At 44.9% G+C, this 23,531-nt stretch overlaps 1 protein-coding gene across 1 annotated transcript in view; it reads right to left on the bottom strand.

Moving 5' to 3' along the window:
* Positions 1-23,531, bottom strand: part of LOC132817315 (receptor-type tyrosine-protein phosphatase-like N) — a 281,771-nt gene that overhangs the window by 241,649 nt on the left and 16,591 nt on the right. The window contains exon 2 of the mRNA XM_060827725.1: positions 10,466-10,788. Coding sequence (XP_060683708.1) covers positions 10,466-10,788 — 323 coding nt within the window. The remainder of the gene's footprint in view (positions 1-10,465; positions 10,789-23,531) is intronic.

The raw sequence follows: 23,531 nt of genomic DNA, 5'->3' as shown, positions 1-23,531 counted from the left end.
TCATTGCACATAAGACAAAACATATTTATGGAGTCAGAGTCATATAGCATGGAAACAGACCCTTTCATCTAACCAGCCCATGCCAAACATAATCCCAAACCAAACTAGATAAATCAGTTTTCTTGAGGTCTAAAGTGGGATTTGGCTGCAGAGAACAGAGAGACGGCTGGTGGAGATCTAATCACTTCTCTGTGTCTTGTTCCTAGCCCTAACTTGTCTGACAACCAATCACAGGGTTGTTGCCAGGCAGAATGCTTTAGTCATTGATGATTGGTCACTCGTTCATAGATCAATCAACTTCTTGTTTCCAACCAAGGCTCCATCAGGACACAGAGCCCCGCCGCCCCAGAATCCCTCCACCCCAGAGCCCCTCCCCTCCGCCCCAGAACTCCTCCGCCCCAGAGCCCCTCCACCCCAGAATCCCTCCCCTCCGCCCCAGAGCCCCTCCACCCCAGAATCCCTCCCCTCCGCCCCAGAGCCCCTCCGCCCCAGAATCCCTCCAACCCAGAGCACCAGAGCCTCTCCACTCTGCGCCAGAGCCACTCCCCCCTGAGCCCCTCCGCCCCAGAATCCCTCCACCCCAGAGCCCCTCCGCCCCAGAATCCCTCCGCCCCAGAGCCCTTCCAACCCAGAGCACCAGAGCCTCTCCACTCCGCGCCAGAGCCACTCCCCCTGAGCCCCTCCACTCCACTCCAGAACCCCTCTGCCCCAGAATCCCTCCACCCCACCCCAGAATCCCTCTGCTCCAGAACCACATCCCCTCCCCCGCACCCCCCCCGCCCCCACCCAACTTCAGAATCCCTCCACAATGGTTTGCAACCATTTCAATTACTGCAGCTGTACAAGGTGCTGGGGGGGACCATCCACAGAATCCCTATAGTGTGGTAGCAGGCCATTCGGCCCATTGAGCCTACACCGACCCTCCAGTGTTCCACCCCACTACTCTATCTCTGTAATCTTGCATGTCTCATGGCCAACCCTGGACACTATGTGTAATTTCCCATGGCCAATCCACCTAACCTGCTCATCGTTGGACTGGGGAAGAAACCAGAGCACCCAGAGGAAACCCACACAAACACAGGGTGAATGTGCAAACCCCACATGGATAGAGGCAGGAATTGAACCCAGGTCCCTGGCTCTGCAAAGCAGCAGTGCTAACCACTGAGCCACCGTACTGCCCAAAAGGCAGAGAGCAAGGAAGACATTATTCTTGGATTCCTCCACTCTCCCTGGCAATGGTCTGCAGGTCCCTGAATGATTTCCATCCTGTGACAACACCTCCTTAGAAAGAACACGACTGATTGGATAGCTCTTCTATAGAGGCAGCACAGGCAAGATGGGCTAAATGGTCCTCTTAGCTGAAGAGACAGGATCAATATAACATCTTTCCAAAGGATGAGACTTCCTGACTGTGCAGTACGCCGTTGTTGCTAGGCAGGATAGAAGGTGCACTGGAATAGTCAACGTCAATGAGCCACAGTCACACACTGACATTAGAGAGAGTTTAACCTGAGGGTCACCATGCCTCAGGCACAGGGAGAGGTTGGGAAGGAGGAACCTCAGCTGGCATGGCAATGATCAGCCATGATTGTATTGAATGGGGGAGCAGGCCCGAAGGGCCGAATGGCCTCCTCCTGCTCCTATCTTTGAGTGGGATGTGATCCCACAACCTCCTGACCCAGAGGCAACAGTGCTACCAACTCAGCCACCAGCTGAGCTCTCTCAGCTGCGGGGGGTGGGGTGGGGAGATTGGGAGGGGACAGGGAGGGAGTAGCCAAGGGGCACTCAGCCTCCCTCCTCTCTCTAAAGCCTTTTGGTCATTCTTCATTGACAGTGTTGCCAGACTGTGCCCTCCTAGGGATGAGAGGGTGGGGAATAGATGGAATCTCAATGAGACCTCATCCTGCCTTTCCCTGGACACACACACACACACACACACACACACACAGCCAGCACAGTCAATGCCCTGTGAAACACCAATCAGCAAATGCCAAGAGTCGTGACCTCCTGTACTGCGGACGCAGAACAACCCTATAAGCAGAGATAACGTAATGACGAGGTATGGTTTTGTTTGGATTTGCTAAAGGAATGTGGGTGTCATTGGCTGGGCTAATACTAATTGCCCAGAGGGCAGTAAAGAATCACACACATTGCTGTGGGTCTGGAGTCACATGTAGGTCAGACCAGGTAAGGATGGCAGATTTCTTTCCCCAAAGGACATTAGTGGTTACCATTAGGCCAGATTTTATTCAAGATTTTTATTAAGTTCAAATTTCTACCCTGGAGAGATTCGAACTCACCTTGTTGAAACATTAGCCAGGTGCCCTGGATGATGATGATACCACTGCCTCCCTGGTTTAGGGAAGAGATGAATAATGGCCAGTATTCCAAGAAGGGTCACTGAACCTGAACCGTTAACTCCGTTTCTCTCCACAAATGTTGCTAGGCCTACTGAGTTTTTCCAACACTTCCTGTTTATATCTGTTTCAGATCTCCAGCATCCCGTGCTTTCCTTTGATTTTGTTATAAAGGCCAAAATACTCTTTCCAATGCGCAGAGGGGCGCAGACATGTTCCTCAGTTTAACATCCCATCCCAAAAGACTGCCACCCAACAGTGCAGCACTCCCTCAGTACCACACTGGGAATGCCTGGATAGATTAAAGGCTCTCACTGGAGAAGATTAGAAGCTACCACCAAGATCAGTCTGATGTAGACACACACGGACACAGAACCTTGTACATTTATGACTCTTTTATGCCATCATTACTAACGTAACCACCTTTGGACAGCATCATTGTCCGTCAGATCTGAGATGAAATATTTTCAGCTGCTGCCTTGTTAAAGTATGTGCCTTTCGGAACCAGTTCATTTCCCTTCACAAACCAACGATGCTTCTCGAATCCATTAGCACACTCTGCGTTACCTTGACTTCATTAGCCCACACCAGACACACCACAGTTGCCAAGCTCAGACAGACAATAAACAGCAAACAATTCTTTTAAAAGGCAAAGGTCTGATAATAGAAAGTTAGATTATAAATCGAAAAATAAAAGATTACACAGCTCAATCATTTGCAAAGGGCAACAAAATCTGTACAGAAATGGGTGACAGCTGCACAGTTACTCAGCATCCTCCTCTTCCCACAGACAGACAGACAGACAGACAGACAGACCCCGCTCTCGGTTCATTGATTTGACTGCCTTCGCTGAACTTCCCCACTGACTCACTCCTGTCCTTCAAAGTTCTACAGCTCCCTATTTGCTAAGAAATTTCTGTCAGACCAATGACATGGCTCCTGGATGTCCCCCACTTGGGCAAATCATTATTTATTTTTTATTCTTTCATATGATGTGGGCATCACTGGCTGGAACAGTATTTATTGTCCATTCTGGAACTGCAAGGCCATTTCAGAGAGACGACCACATTGCTGTGTGTCTGGAGTCACATGGAGGCCAGACTGGGGCTGAACAGCAGTTTCCTTCCCCAAAGGACATTTGTAAACCACTTGATATTTTACAACAATTGATAATAGCTTTATGGTCATCAATACAGAGGCCAGCTTGCAATTCCAGATTTAACCCGCCTCCCCCTTCCCTCTCGAAACATGGCGGGAGGACAGAGTGGGTTCACCCACTGCCACCTCAACATGCCTTTAATGGTTGTCTCTTGTCATTTATTTCCCATGGCCTGTCACTCATTAACCCTCTCTCACTCCATTGTTATAGACGACTGAAAACCTGTTCCATCTTCAACTTGTTTTCTAGGTCAGAGGAGTGAGCTCTCAGGCTAGCTCTGATCCTCCCTCCAGAGGTGTTACCCATCCTGATAGCTAGTGCCTGGACATCTCACCATCCCCCAATTATGCTTTACCCACCTCTTTGGTTAATGCTTGTAAATCCATGGAAGGAACAAAGTTCAATCCTAATCCTAATCCCATAACTCTAACCCCGACCATAATCCGCATCCCAGCTCTAACGCCGAGTGCAATCCAAACCCAACTCTAACCCCAACCCCACTCCTAATCCTAACACTAACCCCGACCCCAATCCTAATCCTAATCCTAACTCTAACCCCGACCCAAATCCTAATCCTAACACTAACCCCAACCCCAATCCTAACCCTAACCCCGAGTGTAATCCTACTCCTAACACTAACCCCGACCCAATTCCTAATCCTAAATCTAACCCTGACCCCAAACCTAACTCTAACCCCGACGCAAATCCTAACCCTAATCCCGACCCCAAACCTAATCCTAATCCTAACCCCGACCCCAATCCTAATCCTAACCCTAATCCGATCCCAATCCTAACCCTAACCCTGACCCCAATCCTAATCTTAACCCTAATCCGACCCCAATCCTAACCCTAACCCTGACCCCAATCCTAATCTTAACCCTAATCCGACCCCAATCCTAACCCTAACCCTGACCCCAATCCTAATTTTAACCCTAATCCGACCCCAATCCTAACCCTAACCCTGACCCCAATCCTAATTTTAACCCTAATCCGACCCCAATCCTAACCCTAACCCTGACTCCAATCCTAACCCTAACCCCAACCCCAACCCTGACCCCAATCCTAGCCCTAACCCTAACCCCGACTCCAACCCTAGTTCTAACACTAACCCCGACCCCAATCCTAACCCTAACACTAACCCCGACCCCAATCCTAACCCTAACACTAACCCCGACCCCAATCCTAGGCCTAACCCTAACCCCGACCCCAATCTTAATCCTAACCCTAACCCCGACCCCAATCTTAATCCTAACCCTAACCCCGACCCCAATCCTAGCCCTAACCCTGACCCCAATTCTAGTCCTAACACTAACCCTGACCCCAATCCTAATTCAAACCTAACCCCAATCCTAATCCTAACTCTAACCCTGACCCCAGTCCTTATCCTAAATCTAACACCGACCCTAATCCTAATCTCAACTCTAACCCCGAGTGTAATCCTAATCTAACCCTGATTTTAATCCTAACTCTAACCCTGACCATAATCCTCATCCCAGCTCTAACGCCGAGTGCAATCCTAATCCTAACTCTAACCCTGACCTTAATCCTAATCCTAACTCTAACCCCGACCCTAGTCCTAATCCTAACCCCAACCCCAAACCCAACCCTCACTCTAACCCCAACCTTAATCTTACTTATAGTTCTGACCCTTAGCCCAACTCTTATCCTAACTTTAACCCTGACCCTGACACTAACCATAACCTGACCCTAACTCCAACCTTAACTCTAATTCTAACCCTCACCCCAACCCTAGCCATAGCTCTAACCCTGATACTGACCCTAATCCTAATTCTAATCCTGACCCCAAACTGAACTCTAAGAGAAACCCGTTCTCCCCTGCCCAACATCATCTTTTACTCTTTGCCTTGATATCCTATTAACTTCTACTTCTCTGAAATATAAATAAACCTTCACCCTTCTGTTTGTTTGTTTATCCCCATTCCCAACCTCTCAATTCTATTCTGACATAATCACCTACTTCCCCATCCCTGGCTTGCTAATCAATTCTATTTAATTCGAACTAACATACTCCTAATGCCTGAACATATGAGCAAGGATCTGGATTAGAGTGGTGCTGGAAGAGCACAACAGTTCAGGCAGCATCCGAGGAGCAGGAAAATCAACGTTTCAGGCAAAAGCCCTTCATCAGGAATACAGAAACGTTGGTTTTCCTGCTCCTCGGTTGCTGCCTGAACTGCTGTGCTCTTCCAGCACCTCTAATCCACAATCTGATTTCCAGCATCTGCAGTCATTGTTTTTACCTATCTGAGCAAGGAGCAAGGAACAGGAGTAGCTGGCCATTCAGCCCTTTCATCAGGGCTCCGCCATTGTTGCCAAGGTTGGAGGGTTTGAGCTAGAGGGAGAGGCTGATTAGGCTGGGGTTGTTTTCCTTGTAGTGTTGGAGGTTGAGGGGTTACCTTACAGGGATTTATAAAATCATGAGGGGCATGGATAGGGTAAGTAGACAAATTATTTTCCCTGAGGTGGGGGAGTCCAGAACTAGAGGGCATAGGTTTAGGGTGAGAGGGGAAAGATATAAAAGAGACCTAAGGGGCAACTTTTTCACACAGAGGGTGGTACGTGTGTGGAATGAGCTACCAGAGGATGTGGTGGAGGCAGTTACAATTGCAACATTTACGAGGTATTTGGATGGGTATATGAATAGGAAGGGTTTGGAGGGATATGGGCCAGGTGCTGGCAGGTGGGACTAGATTGGGTTGGGATATCTGGTCGGCATGGATAGGTTGGACCGAAGGATCTGTTTTGGTGCTGTACATCTCTATGACTCTAAGATCGTGGCCGATCTGATTACCCCACACTCCTGCCAACACCTGATAACCTTTCACCCCTTTGGTTATCAAGAACCCATCAACTTCAATCTTAAATAGATTCAAAGAGTATGCTTCTGTGCTTTGTGGGAACGAATTACAAACAGGATGGATGTCACTGGGACTGGAGGGTTTGAACTGTAGGGAGAGGCTGGGACCATTGTTCCACCAGAGTGTAGGTGGTTTAGGGATGATCTTACAAAGGTTTGTAAAATCATAGGGGCGAAAATAAGATAAATGGGAAGTGTCTTTTCTCTAGGATGGGAGATTTCAAGATTAGGAGACATACTTTTATGATGAGAGGAGAAAGATTGAATTTTTTTTACACATAATTGCCCATAGTTTTCAGGTAAGTGTAGGTTAGGTGCGTTAGTCAGGGGTAAATAGGGTAGGGGAATGGGTTTGGGTGGGCTACTCTTTGGTGGGTTGGTGTGGATTTACTGGGCCGAAGGGCCTGTTTCCAGAGTGTGTGACAATAGACAATAGGTGCAGGAGTAGGCCATTCTGCCCTTCGAGCCTGCACCGCCATTCAATGTGATCATGGCTGATCATCCTCAATCAGTATCCTGTTCCTGCCTTATCTCCATAACCTTTGATTCCACTATCCTTGAGAGCTCTATCCAACTCTTTCTTAAATGAATCCAGAGACTGGGCCTCCACTGCCCTCTGGGGCAGAGCATTCCACACAGCCACCACTCTCTGGGTGAAGAAGTTTCTCCTCAACTCTGTTCTAAGTGGCCTACCCCTTATTTTTAAACTGTGTCCTCTGGTTCGGCACTCACCCATCAGCGGAAACATGTTTCCTGCCTCCAGAGTGTCCAATCCTTTAATAATCTTATACGTCTCAATCAGATCCCCCCTCAGCCTTCTAAACACAAGGGTATACAAGCCCAGTCGCTCCAGCCTTTCAACATAAGGTAGTCCCACCATTCCGGGAATTGACCTCGTGAACCTATGCTGCGTTCCCTCCATAGCCAGAATGTCTTTCCTCAAATTTGGAGACCAGAACTGCACATAATACTCCAGGTGTGGTCTCACCAGGGCCCTGTACAGCTGCAGAAGAACCTCTTTACTTCTGTACTCAATCCCTCTTGTTATGAAGGTCAGCATGCTATTAGCCTTCTTCACTACCTGCTGTACCTGCATGCTTACCTTCATTGACTGGTGTACAAGAACACCCAGATCTCTTTGTACTGCCCCTTTACCTAACTTGACTTCATTTAGGTAGTAATCTGCCTTCCTGTTCTTGCCACCAAAGTGGATAACCATACATTTATCCACATTAAACTGCATCTGCCATGCATCTGTCCACTCACCTAACCTGTTGAGGTCACCCTGTATTCTCCTAACATTATATCTGTGTCTTAAATGGATAACCTCTGATTTTAAACAATGACTTCTAGCTCTAGATCCTCCCACAAGAGAAACCTCCCCCCACCCACCCCTCCACCCGGTCAGGACCCCTCAGCATTGTCTATGTCTCCTGAATTAGCATGGTTACCAGCCTAGCCTGGCCAACGTCTCCTCATAAGGTCAAGATATTAATCTGAGATCAGTAGAGAAGTAGTGGTAGACATTTAAGGGCACATTTCAGAGCAATCAGGACAAAATATTTCTCCAATACAAAGAAAAATAGTCAGGGGAGTTTGCGCGATCTCTGGTTAAGGGGAACATCAACCTTTGGGAAGGTGCAGGAGATGGACGTGAGGTAACTGTAGTGTTTGTAATGAGGTCATCCAGAAAGACGTCATAGAATAGGAGTTCCATCTGGAATAGGGCTGTTAGCCTAGTCCAATCAGGGAGCCCTGGCTGACAGACATAAACAGGAGTGTCTCACTGGCCACTCGCATGTTTCCTTCCTTCCTGGTGGTGGAAACTGAATAAAGATTCGTGCACTTTGTGTCTCTCACTGTGTGACACACCTGCACACACACGCGCGCGCACGCACACACACACACACACACACACACATGGGTGCTGGGCAAAAAATAAACACTACCGCAGTTAGGTGGGAGTGTGGGGATTTAAGAAAAAAGAAAAAAAAAAGAAAAATAAAAAAAATAAACAGGAGTGTCAGAGGTTCTCTTCACCCTGAGTGCTGGCTCTGAGGAATCCAGACCTGTGTCACGGACTAAACACAGATAAATATTGGGGCACTTGGTGACAGGATACTGGCGTCTATGGAGTTATTTCAGTAACGGTGCTTATTTGGACAGCCAGTGCAGGGACAAGGGGCAGAATGGCCTGCTCCTACTCTGTAACAATACTGTGTTTCTGTGAATTTAAGGAATAACCATGTAACAGCGCAGAGACTGCTGGGAGGGCAGACAATTAAACAGAACATGAAATAAGGGCAGGCCACGACTGTGGGATGAATCAGGAGAACGAAATTAAAATCGGAATGGAATCCAGCTGGAAATATTAAAATGGCTTCTACAAGATTTTTGACAGCTGTTTGATAAACTGAGTATCAATCCTCCAGAGAGAGGAAATTAGGAGCTAATTGTAGCTATAATGTGGGTCAGGTGATGACATAGTGGTAATGTCTCTGGGCCAGTAATCCACAGCCCAGACTAATATACTCAGGGCCTGAGTTCAAATCCCAACATGTCACTTGGTGACATTTGAAATTACTTCAATATTGAAGGTCTCATGGGCATTCCTGATGAAGGGCTTTTGCCCGAAACGTTGATTTTCCTGCTCCTCGGATGCTGCCTGACCTGCTGTGCTTTTCCAGCATCACTCTAATCTTGATTAATCTCCAGCACCCACCTCTAACTGGTCTAGTGTTGACAATTCCTCTGTCAATTATTGTAAAACCCCATCTGACTCACAAATGTCCTATAGGGAATTAAATCCACCATCCTGAGCTGGTCTGGCCTAGGTTTGACTTCAGATCCACAGTGACCCAGTTGACTCTTAACTCCTAACTTAACCAGCCTCACCAACTGCACATGAATGGATTTCTTTGAGCTGCTTTCAATGAATTGACATCTTTACTCAAATAAAGAAACCAATTCTCATTGGCTGCTTAGCTACCATCTGATGTTCATGTAAACATGAATGCACATCCTTCCCTTTACCAGTTTTATTCCAATCTACTGGAATCCGAACCTTTGAGGATCAGGCAACAGATATGAGAGGAGGAGATGGAGAATGGAGGGAAGATTTATTTAACCTAGTGACCAATGGTATTCCAGGTTTGGAAGCACAAACAACTAATGATTTCAAATGGAAATTGGGGGAAATAGATTAGATTACTTACAGTGTGGAAACAGGCCCTTCGGCCCAACAAGACCACACTGACCCACCGAAACGCAACCCACCCAGACCCATTTCCCTACATTTACCCCTGCACCTAACACTACAATTTAGCATGGCCAATTCACCTGACCTGCACATCTTTGGACTGTGGGAGGAAACTGGAGCACCCGGAGGAAACTAACACAGACACAGGGAGAATGTGCAAACTCCACACAGACAGTCACCTGAGGTGGGAATTGAACCCGTGTCTCTGGCGCTGTGAGGCAGCAGTGCTAATCACTATGCCACCGTACCGCCCATAGCTAGGGCTATGGAGTGACAGAAGTGATGGAGCTGGAGTTGGCACTACAAGGCGGCCTGCATGCACCCTAAGGCTGGAGTCGCTTCTTACTGTGGTCATTACGACCTGCCTCCTACTGCCCAACAAGGTGCGGCACGGTGGCTCAGTGGTTAGCACTGCCGCCTCACAGCACCAGGGAGCCAGGTTCAATTCCACCCTCAGGCGACTGTCTGTGTGGAGTTTGCACATTCTCCCCGGTTTCCTCCCACAATCTAAAGATGTGAATTGGCCATGCTAAATTGCCCATAGTGCATTAGTCAGAGGGTGATGGGTCTGGGTGGGTTACTCTTTGGAGGGACGGGTTGGGCCGAAGGGCCTGTGTTCACACTGTAGGTAATCTAATTCTATTTAAATATAAACATGAACTCAAGCTACCTCACTCTAGAGATGGACTGCCAAATCCTATTTAAATACAAACATCAGCTTTTTTAGAGGACCTACCACAACGCCAGCTAAACACTAACACTATCACTATCACTATCACAGCCTTCCCTCGGTGCCCGGTGATGCTCCTTACCGTAGGTACGGGATTTGCAGCCTCCTGGGTTCAGTAGCAGCGACAGCAGCAAGAGGTGGACAGGCAGCGGGGAGCGGAGCTGGAAGAGCGGCTTCATCCTCAGCAGCAGCCCCCGGGGACAGGGAGCCGGAGGGCGGAGGGGAGACCAAGCCTGGGTCACCTTGAGCCGTTTACATGGTCCCCAGCCTCCCGGGGAAACGGGGTGGCAAGCAGCTGGGCACCGGGCACCGGGCACCGGGCAGAGGCAGCTCACTGCGCCAACAGCTCTCAGCTGATCGAGCCCAGGAAATTGATACAGTCGGAGGGCGCGTACCCGTCGGAGGCTGACGTCAACCGGGAGCGCGCATTACATCAAAGGCATTTTCAGAGCAGCTCTGGAGAGATGTCTTGATGTGCAGTCAGTGCAAACATTTACACACACAGAGGCAGACACACTCACACTCACCTTACACACACAGGCAGACACACTCACCTTACACACACACTCAGACACACACACTCACACACACACACACAGATATACACTCACAGGCAGACACACTCACACACAGAGATATACACACACACTGACAGAAACACATACACACACAGTGACATAGACACACACACACAGGCAGAAACACACACACACACAGAGATATACACACACACTGACAGAAACACACACACACAGATATACACACACACAGGCAGACACACTCACACTCACCTTACACACACAGAGATATACACACACTGACAGAAACACACACACACAGATATACACACACACAGGCAGACACACACACACAGAGATATACACTCACACTGACAGAAACACACACACACAGTGACATAGACACACACACAGGCAGAAACACACACACAGAGACAGATATACACACACACAGGCAGACACACACTCAGACACACACAATCACCTATACACACACAGAAACATACACACACACTGACAGAAACACACACACACACTGACAGAAACACATACACACTCAGAGACATACACACACACAGGCAGACACACACACTCGGACACACACAATCATCCATACACACAAAGAGATATACACACACACTGACAGAAACACACACAGACATACACACACACTGACAGAAACACATACACACACAGACACACACATACACTGACAGAAACACACACAGAGACATACACACACACTGACAGAAATACATACACACATACACAGACATACACACACACACTGACAGAAACATATACACAGACACAGAGACATACACACACACTGATAGGAACATATACACACAGAGAGACACACACACACACACACTGACAGAAACACATACACAGAGACATAAACACACACTGGCAGAAACACATACACACACAGAGACATATACACACACACTGACAGAAACACATACACACACAGAGACATACGCACACACAGGCAGACACACACAATCACCTGTACACACACAGACATACACATACACAGGCAGACACACACAATCACCTATACACACACACAGACATACACACACACTGACAGAAACACATACACACAAAGAGATATATACACATACTGACAGAAACACATACACACACAGGCAGACACACACACACACTCAGACACACACAATCACCTATACACACATAGAGACACACACACACAGACACACACAATCACATATACACACACACTCAGAGACACACAAACACACTGACAGAAACACATACACACTCAGAGACATACACACACACTGACAGAAACACATACACACAGAGAGACATAGACACATACTGACAGAAACATACACACACACAGACATAGACACACACACACTCAGACACACACTATCACCTCTACACACAGAGAGACATACACACACACTGACAGAAATACATACACAGACAGAGACATACACACACACTGACATAAACACATACACACACAGAGAAATACACACACACAGGCAGACACCCATACACACTCAGAGACATACACACACACTGACAGAAACACACACAGACAGACATACACACACACTGACAGAAACACATACAAACACAGAGACATTGAAATACACACAGAGACACACACACAGAGACATAGACACACACTGACAGAAACACATACACACACAGAGACATACACACACACATACACTCAGACACACACAATCACCCATGCACACACAGAGACATACACACACACTGACAGAAACACATGCACACACAGACATACACACAAACTGACAGAAATACATACACACACAATGACAGAAACACACACACACCCAGAGACATTGACACACACACTGACAGAAACACACACACAGACACACACACAGACTTACACACACACACTGACAGAAACATATACACGCACAGAGACATACACACACACTGACTGAAACACATACACACACAGACATACACATACAATGACAGAAACACATACACACCCAGAAACATTGAAACACACACAAAGACATACACACATATAGACGTAGAAACATGCACACCCACAAAGAAAGACACAATCACTTCCACACAAAAACACACACAATCACTTCCACACACAAACACACACATACAAAATCACTTCCACACACAAACACACACAATCACTTCCACACACACACACACACACAAAATCACTTCCACACACAAACACACACAATCACTTCCACACACAAACACACACAATCACTTCCACACACACAAAATCACTTCCACACACAAACACACACAATCACTTCCACACACACAAAATCACTTCCCCACACAAACACACACAATCACTTCCACACAAACACAATCATTTCCACACACAAACACACACACACACTGACAGAAACACATACACATAGAGAGACATACACACACATTGATATAAACACATACACACAAAGACATCCACACACACAGGCAGACACACACAATCACTTCCACAAACAAACAGACACACACACAAATACATACACACAAATACTTCCACACACAATCACTTCCACACACAAACACACACATAATCACTTCCACACACACACACACACACACAATCATTTCCACACACAAACACACATACACACTGACAGAAACACGTACACATAGAGAGACATACACACACACTGACAGAAACACATACACACACAGACATACACACACAATGACAGAAACACATACACACCCAGAGACATTGAAACACAGAGAGAGAGACACACAGAGACAGAGACACACACACTGACAGAAACACATACACACACCGAGACATAGACATACACTGACAGAAACACATACTGACAGAAACACATACACACAGAGAGACATCGGCACACACAGAGACAGAAACACATACACACACACATACATAGACATACACTGACAGAAACACACACACACATAATCACTGCCACACACAAACACTGCCACACACACACAACAAACACACACACACACTGACAGAAACACATACATTGAGAGACATACACACACATTGATATAAACACATACACACACAGAGACACACACACACACAGGCTGACACACACACTCAGACACACACAATCACTTCCACAAACAAACACACACACACAAATACATACAGACAATCACTTCCACACACACACACACACACACAAACACACAATCACTTCCACACACAAACACACACAATCACTTCCACATACAAACACACACACACACTGACAGAAACACATACACATAGAGTGACATACACACACACTGATATAAACACATACACACACAGAGACATCCACACACGCTGACAGAAACACACACACACACACTGATATAAACACATACACACACAGACACATAGACATATACTGACAGAAACACATACACAGAGACATACACACACACAGGCAGAAACACATACACACACACTGACAGAAACACATACACACACACAGACATAGACATACATTGACAGAAACACATACATACACAGAGACATCCACACACGCAGGCAGACACACACAATCTGACATACACAATCACTTAAACACACACACACACACATACACACACACAGAGGCAGAATCATATACACACACAGTGACATCGATACACACACTGACAGAAACACAGACATACACACATAGACATACACACACAAATACAGAAACACATACATACCCAGAGACATTGAAACACACACAGACATACACACACATAGACATAGAAACATGCACACACACAAAGAAAAACACAATCACTTCCACACAAACACACACACACACACACGATCACTACCACACACAAACACACAATCACTTCCACACACAAACACACACAAAATCACTTCAGCACACAAACACTTCCACACACAAACACACACATACTGACAGAAACACATACACATAGAGAGACATACACACACATTGATATAAACACATACACACAAAGACATCCACACACACACTCAGATACACACAATCACTTCCACACACAAACATACACACACACACAAGCACTTCCTCACACAAACACACACACAATCACTTCAACGTACAAACACTTCCACACACACACAAACACACACAATCACTTCCACACACAAACACACACACAGTGACAGAAACACATACACATAGAGAGACATACACACACACTGATATAAACACATACACACACAGACATCCACACACGCTGACAGAAATACATACACACACAGAGACATCGACACACACACTGACAGAAACACATACAAACACAGAGACATACACAAACACTGACAGAAACACATACACACACAGAGACATACACACACTGACAGAAACACATACACAAACAAGCACTTCCACACACAAAACACACACACAATCACTGCCACACATAAACACACAATCACTTCCACACACACACACACACACACACAAACACTGACAGAAACACATACACATAGAGAGATATACACACACATTGATATAAACACATAAACACAGAAACATCCACACACACATGCTGACACACACAATCACTTCCACAAACACACACACAATCACTTCCACACATAAACATACACACACACACAAGCACTTCCTCACACAAACACACACACAGTGACAGAAACACATACACATAGAGAGACATACACACACACTGATATAAACACATACACACACAGAGACATCGACACACACACTGACAGAAACACATACAAACACAGAGACATACACAAACACTGACAGAAACACATACACACACAGAGACATACAAACACACTGACAGAAACACATGCTCACACAGAGACATACACACACTGACAGAAACACATACACAAACAAGCACTTCCACACACAAACACACACACAATCACTGCCACACATAAACACACAATCACTTCCACACACACACACACAAACACTGACAGAAACACATACACATAGAGAGATATACACACACATTGATATAAACACATAAACACAGAAACATCCACACACACATGCTGACACACACAATCACTTCCACAAACACACACACAATCACTTCCACACATAAACATACACACACACACAAGCACTTCCTCACACAAACACACACAATCACTTCAACGTACAAACACTTCCACACACACACAAACACACACAATCACTTCCACACACAAACACACACACAGTGACAGAAACACATACACATAGAGAGACATACACACACACTGATATAAACATATACACACACAGACATCCACACACGCTGACAGAAATACATACACACACAGAGACATCGACACACACACTGACAGAAACACATACAAACACAGAGACATACACAAACACTGACAGAAACACATGCTCACACAGAGACATACACACACTGACAGAAACACATACACACACATAGACATACACTGACAGAAACACATTCACAGAGACATACACACACACTGGCAGAAACACATACACACACAGAGACTTCGACACACACATTGAAAGAAACACATATACACACACTGAGATATACACACACACTGGCAGAAACACATACACACAGAGACATACACACACACACACTGACAGAAACATATACACACACAGAGACATACACACACACACACTGACAGAAACATATACACACACAGAGACATACACACACACTGACAAAAACACATACACACACAGACATACACACACAATGACAGAAACACATACACACACAGAGACATTGAAACACACACAGAGACATACACACACATAGACATAGAAACATGCACACAAAGAAAGACACAATCACTTCCACACACACACACAATCACACACAATCACTTCCACAAAAACACACACATACAGAAACACATACACACAGACAGACATACACACACACTGATATAAACACATACACAAACAGAGACATACACACGCACACTGACAGAAACAGATACACACACAAGCACACACACAATCACTTCCACACACAAACGCACACGCAATCACTTCCACACACAAACGCACACACAATCACTTCCACACACAAACGCACACGCAATCACTTCCACACACAATCACTTCTACACATACACACACAATCACTTCCACACACAAACACACACACAATCACTTCCACACATACACACACAATCACTTCCACACACAAACACACACACAATCACTTCCATACACAAACACACACACAATCACTTCCACACACAAACACACACAATCACTTCCACACACAAACACACACACACACACAATCACTTCCACACACAAACACACATTCACAATCACTTCCATACACAAACACACACACACACAATCACTTCCACACACAAACGCACACGCAATCACTTCCACACACAATCACTTCTACACATACACACACAATCACTTCCACACACAAACACACACACAATCACTTCCACACATACACACACAATCACTTCCACACACAAACACACACACAATCACTTCCATACACAAACACACACACAATCACTTCCACACACAAACACACACAATCACTTCCACACACAATCACTTCCACACACAAACACACACACACACAATCACTTCCACACACAAACACACATTCACAATCACTTCCATACACAAACACACACACACACAATCACTTCCACACACAAACGCACACACAATCACTTCCATACACAAACACACACAATCACTTCCACACACAAACACACACACACAGACAGAAACGCATACACACACAGACACATAGACATACACTGACAGAAACACACACAGAGACATTCACATACACATACACACGGGCAGAAACACATACACACACAGAGACATACACACACATGGGCAGAAACACATACACACACACAGAGACATAGACATACGCTGACAGAAACACATACACAGAGACATACACAGACACTGGCAGGAACACATACACACAGAGAGACATCGACACACACACTGACAGAAACACATACACACACAGAGACATCGACACACACACTGACAGAAACACATACACACACAGAGATATACACACACACAGGCATACACACACATTCAGACACACACAATCACCTATACACACACAGAGACATACAAACACACTGACAGAAACACATGCTCACACAGAGACATACACACACTGACAGAAACACATACACACACACAGACATAGACACACACTGACAAATACACATACACATAGACAAACACACAGGCAGACACACACACTCAGACACACACAATCACCTATACACACACAGAGACATACAGACACACTGACAAAAACACATACACACACAGACATACACACACAATGACAGAAACACATACACACACAGAGACATTGAAACACACACAGAGACATACACACACATAGACATAGAAACATGCACACAAAGAAAGACACAATCACTTCCACAAACACACACAATCACACACAATCACTTCCACAAAAACACACACATACAGAAACACATACACATAGAGAGACATACACACACACTGACATAAACACATACACACACAGAGACATACACACACACACTGACAGAAACACATACACACACAAGCACTTCCACACACAAACACACACACAATCACTTCCACACACAAACGCACACGCAATCACTTCCACACACAAACACGCACGCAATCACTTCCACACACAAACACACACACAATCACTTCCATACACAAACACACACACAAACAATCACTTCCACACACAAACACACATTCACAATCACTTCCATACACAAACACACAAACACACAATCACTTCCATACACAAACACACACACAATCACTTCCATACACAAACACACACAATCACTTCCACACACAAACACACACACACTGACAGAAACGCATACACACACAGACACATAGACATACACTGACAGAAACACACACACAGAGACATACACATACACATACACACGGGCAGAAACACATACACACACAGAGACATACACACACATGGGCAGAAACACATACACACACAGAGAGACATAGACATATGCTGACAGAAACACATACACAGAGACATACACAGACACTGGCAGGAACACATACACAGAGAGACATCGACACACACACTGACAGAAACACATACACACACAGAGACATCGACACACACACTGACAGAAACACATACACACACACACTGACAGAAACACATACATACAGACATAGACATACAATGACAGAAACACATACACTGAGACATACACACACACAGGCAGAAACACATACACACACAGAGACATCGACACACACACTGACAGAAACACATACAAACACAGAGACATACACAAACACTGACAGAAACACATACACACACAGAGAGACATACAAACACACTGACAGAAACATATACACACACATAGACATACACTGACAGAAACACATTCACAGAGACATACACACACACTGGCAGAAACACATACACACACAGAGACTTCGACACACACATTGAAAGAAACACATATACACACACTGAGATATACACACACACTGGCAGAAACACATACACACAGAGACATACACACACACACACTGACAGAAACATATACACACACAGAGACATACACACACACTGACAAAAACACATACACACACAGACATACACACACAATGACAGAAACACATACACACACAGAGACATTGAAACACACACAGAGACATACACACACATAGACATAGAAACATGCACACAAAGAAAGACACAATCACTTCCACACACACACACAATCACACACAATCACTTCCACAAAAACACACACATACAGAAACACATACACACAGACAGACATACACACACACTGACATAAACACATACACAAACAGAGACATACACACGCACACTGACAGAAACACATACACACACAAGCACTTCCACACACAAACACACACACAATCACTTCCACACACAAACGCACACGCAATCACTTCCACACACAATCACTTCTACACATACACACACAATCACTTCCACACACAATCACTTCCACACATACACACACAATCACTTCCACACACAAACACACACACAATCACTTCCATACACAAACACACACACAATCACTTCCACACACAAACACACACAATCACTTCCACACACAAACACACACACAATCACTTCCACACACAAACACACACACACACACACACAATCACTTCCACACACAAACACACATTCACAATCACTTCCATACACAAACACACACACACACAATCACTTCCACACACAAACGCACACACAATCACTTCCATACACAAACACACACAATCACTTCCACACACAAACACACACACACAGACAGAAACGCATACACACACAGACACATAGACATACACTGACAGAAACACACACAGAGACATTCACATACACATACACACGGGCAGAAACACATACACACACAGAGACATACACAGACATGGGCAGAAACACATACACACACACAGAGACATAGACATACGCTGACAGAAACACATACACAGAGACATACACAGACACTGGCAGGAACACATACACACAGAGAGACATCGACACACACACTGACAGAAACACATACACACACAGAGACATCGACACACACACTGACAGAAACACATACACACACAGAGATATACACACACACAGGCATACACACACATTCAGACACACACAATCACCTATACACACACAGAGACATACAAACACACTGACAGAAACACATGCTCACACAGAGACATACACACACTGACAGAAACACATACACACACACAGACATAGACACACACTGACAAATACACATACACATAGACAAACACACAGGCAGACACACACACTCAGACACACACAATCACCTATACACACACAGAGACATACAGACACACTGACAGAAACACATACACACAGAGACATAGACACACACTGACAGAAACACATACACACACAGAGACATCGACACACACACTGACAGAAACACATACAAACACAGAGACATACACAAACACTGACAGAAACACATGCTCACACAGAGACATACACACACTGACAGAAACACATACACACAGAGACATACACACACACACACTGACAGAAACATATACACACACATAGACATACACTGACAGAAACACATTCACAGAGACATACACACACACTGGCAGAAACACATACACACACAGAGACTTCGACACACACATTGAAAGAAACACATATACACACACTGAGATATACACACACACTGGCAGAAACACATACACACAGAGACATACACACACACACACTGACAGAAACATATACACACACAGAGACATACACACACACTGACAAAAACACATACACACACAATGACAGAAACACATACACACACAGAGACATTGAAACACACACAGAGACATACACACAGAGACATAGAAACATGCACACAAAGAAAGACACAATCACTTCCACAAACACACACAATCACACACAATCACTTCCACAAAAACACACACATACAGAAACACATACACATAGAGAGACATACACACACACTGACAAAAACACATACACACACAGACATACACACACAATGACAGAAACACATACACACACAGAGACATTGAAACACACACAGAGACATAGAAACATGCACACAAAGAAAGACACAATCACTTCCACAAACACACACAATCACACACAATCACTTCCACAAAAACACACACATACAGAAACACATACACATAGAGAGACATACACACACACTGACATAAACACATACACACACAGAGACATACACACACACACTGACAGAAACACATACACACACAAGCACTTCCACACACAAACACACACACAATCACTTCCACACACAAACACACACACAATCACTTCCACACACAAACACACACACAATCACTTCCACACACAAACACACACACAATCACTTCCATACACAAACACACACACAAACAATCACTTCCACACACAAACACACATTCACAATCACTTCCATACACAAACACACAATCACTTCCATACACAAACACACACACAATCACTTCCATACACAAACACACACAATCACTTCCACACACAAACACACACACACTGACAGAAACGCATACACACACAGACACATAGACATACACTGACAGAAACACACACACAGAGACATACACATACACATACACACGGGCAGAAACACATACACACACAGAGACATACACACACATGGGCAGAAACACATACACACACAGAGAGACATAGACATATGCTGACAGAAACACATACACAGAGACATACACAGACACTGGCAGGAACACATACACACAGAGAGACATCGACACACACACTGACAGAAACACATACACACACAGAGACATCGACACACACACTGACAGAAACACATACACACACAGAGATATACACACACACAGGCATACACACACATTCAGACACACACAATCACCTATACACACACAGAGACATACAAACACACTGACAGAAACACATGCTCACACAGAGACATACACACACTGACAGAAACACATACACACACAGAGACCTAGACACACACTGACAGAAACACATACACACACACAGACATAGACACACACTGACAAATACACATACACATAGACAAACGCACAGGCAGACACACACAATCACCTATACACACACAGAGATATACAGACACACTGACAGAAACACATACACACACAGAGACATACACACACACACAGACAGAAACATATACACACAGACATACACACACACTGACAAAAACACATACACACACAGACATACACACACAATGACAGAAACACATACACACACAGAGACATACAGACACACTGACAGAAACACATACACACAGAGACATAGACACACACTGACAGAAACACATACACACACAGAGACATCGACACACACACTGACAGAAACACATACAAACACAGAGACATACACAAACACTGACAGAAACACATGCTCACACAGAGACATACACACACTGACAGAAACACATACACACAGAGACATACACACACACACACTGACAGAAACATATACACACACATAGACATACACTGACAGAAACACATTCACAGAGACATACACACACACTGGCAGAAACACATACACACACAGAGACTTCGACACACACATTGAAAGAAACACATATACACACACTGAGATATACACACACACTGGCAGAAACACATACACACAGAGACATACACACACACACACTGACAGAAACATATACACACACAGAGACATACACACACACTGACAAAAACACATACACACACAATGACAGAAACACATACACACACAGAGACATTGAAACACACACAGAGACATACACACAGAGACATAGAAACATGCACACAAAGAAAGACACAATCACTTCCACAAACACACACAATCACACACAATCACTTCCACAAAAACACACACATACAGAAACACATACACATAGAGAGACATACACACACACTGACAAAAACACATACACACACAGACATACACACACAATGACAGAAACACATACACACACAGAGACATTGAAACACACACAGAGACATACACACAGAGACATAGAAACATGCACACAAAGAAAGACACAATCACTTCCACAAACAC

This window comes from Hemiscyllium ocellatum, chromosome 7, assembly GCF_020745735.1.
Source record: "Hemiscyllium ocellatum isolate sHemOce1 chromosome 7, sHemOce1.pat.X.cur, whole genome shotgun sequence".
NCBI lineage: Eukaryota > Metazoa > Chordata > Chondrichthyes > Orectolobiformes > Hemiscylliidae > Hemiscyllium > Hemiscyllium ocellatum.
The sequence above is the reverse complement of the archived record's forward strand: the minus strand, read 5'-3'. Positions and strand labels throughout refer to the sequence as shown.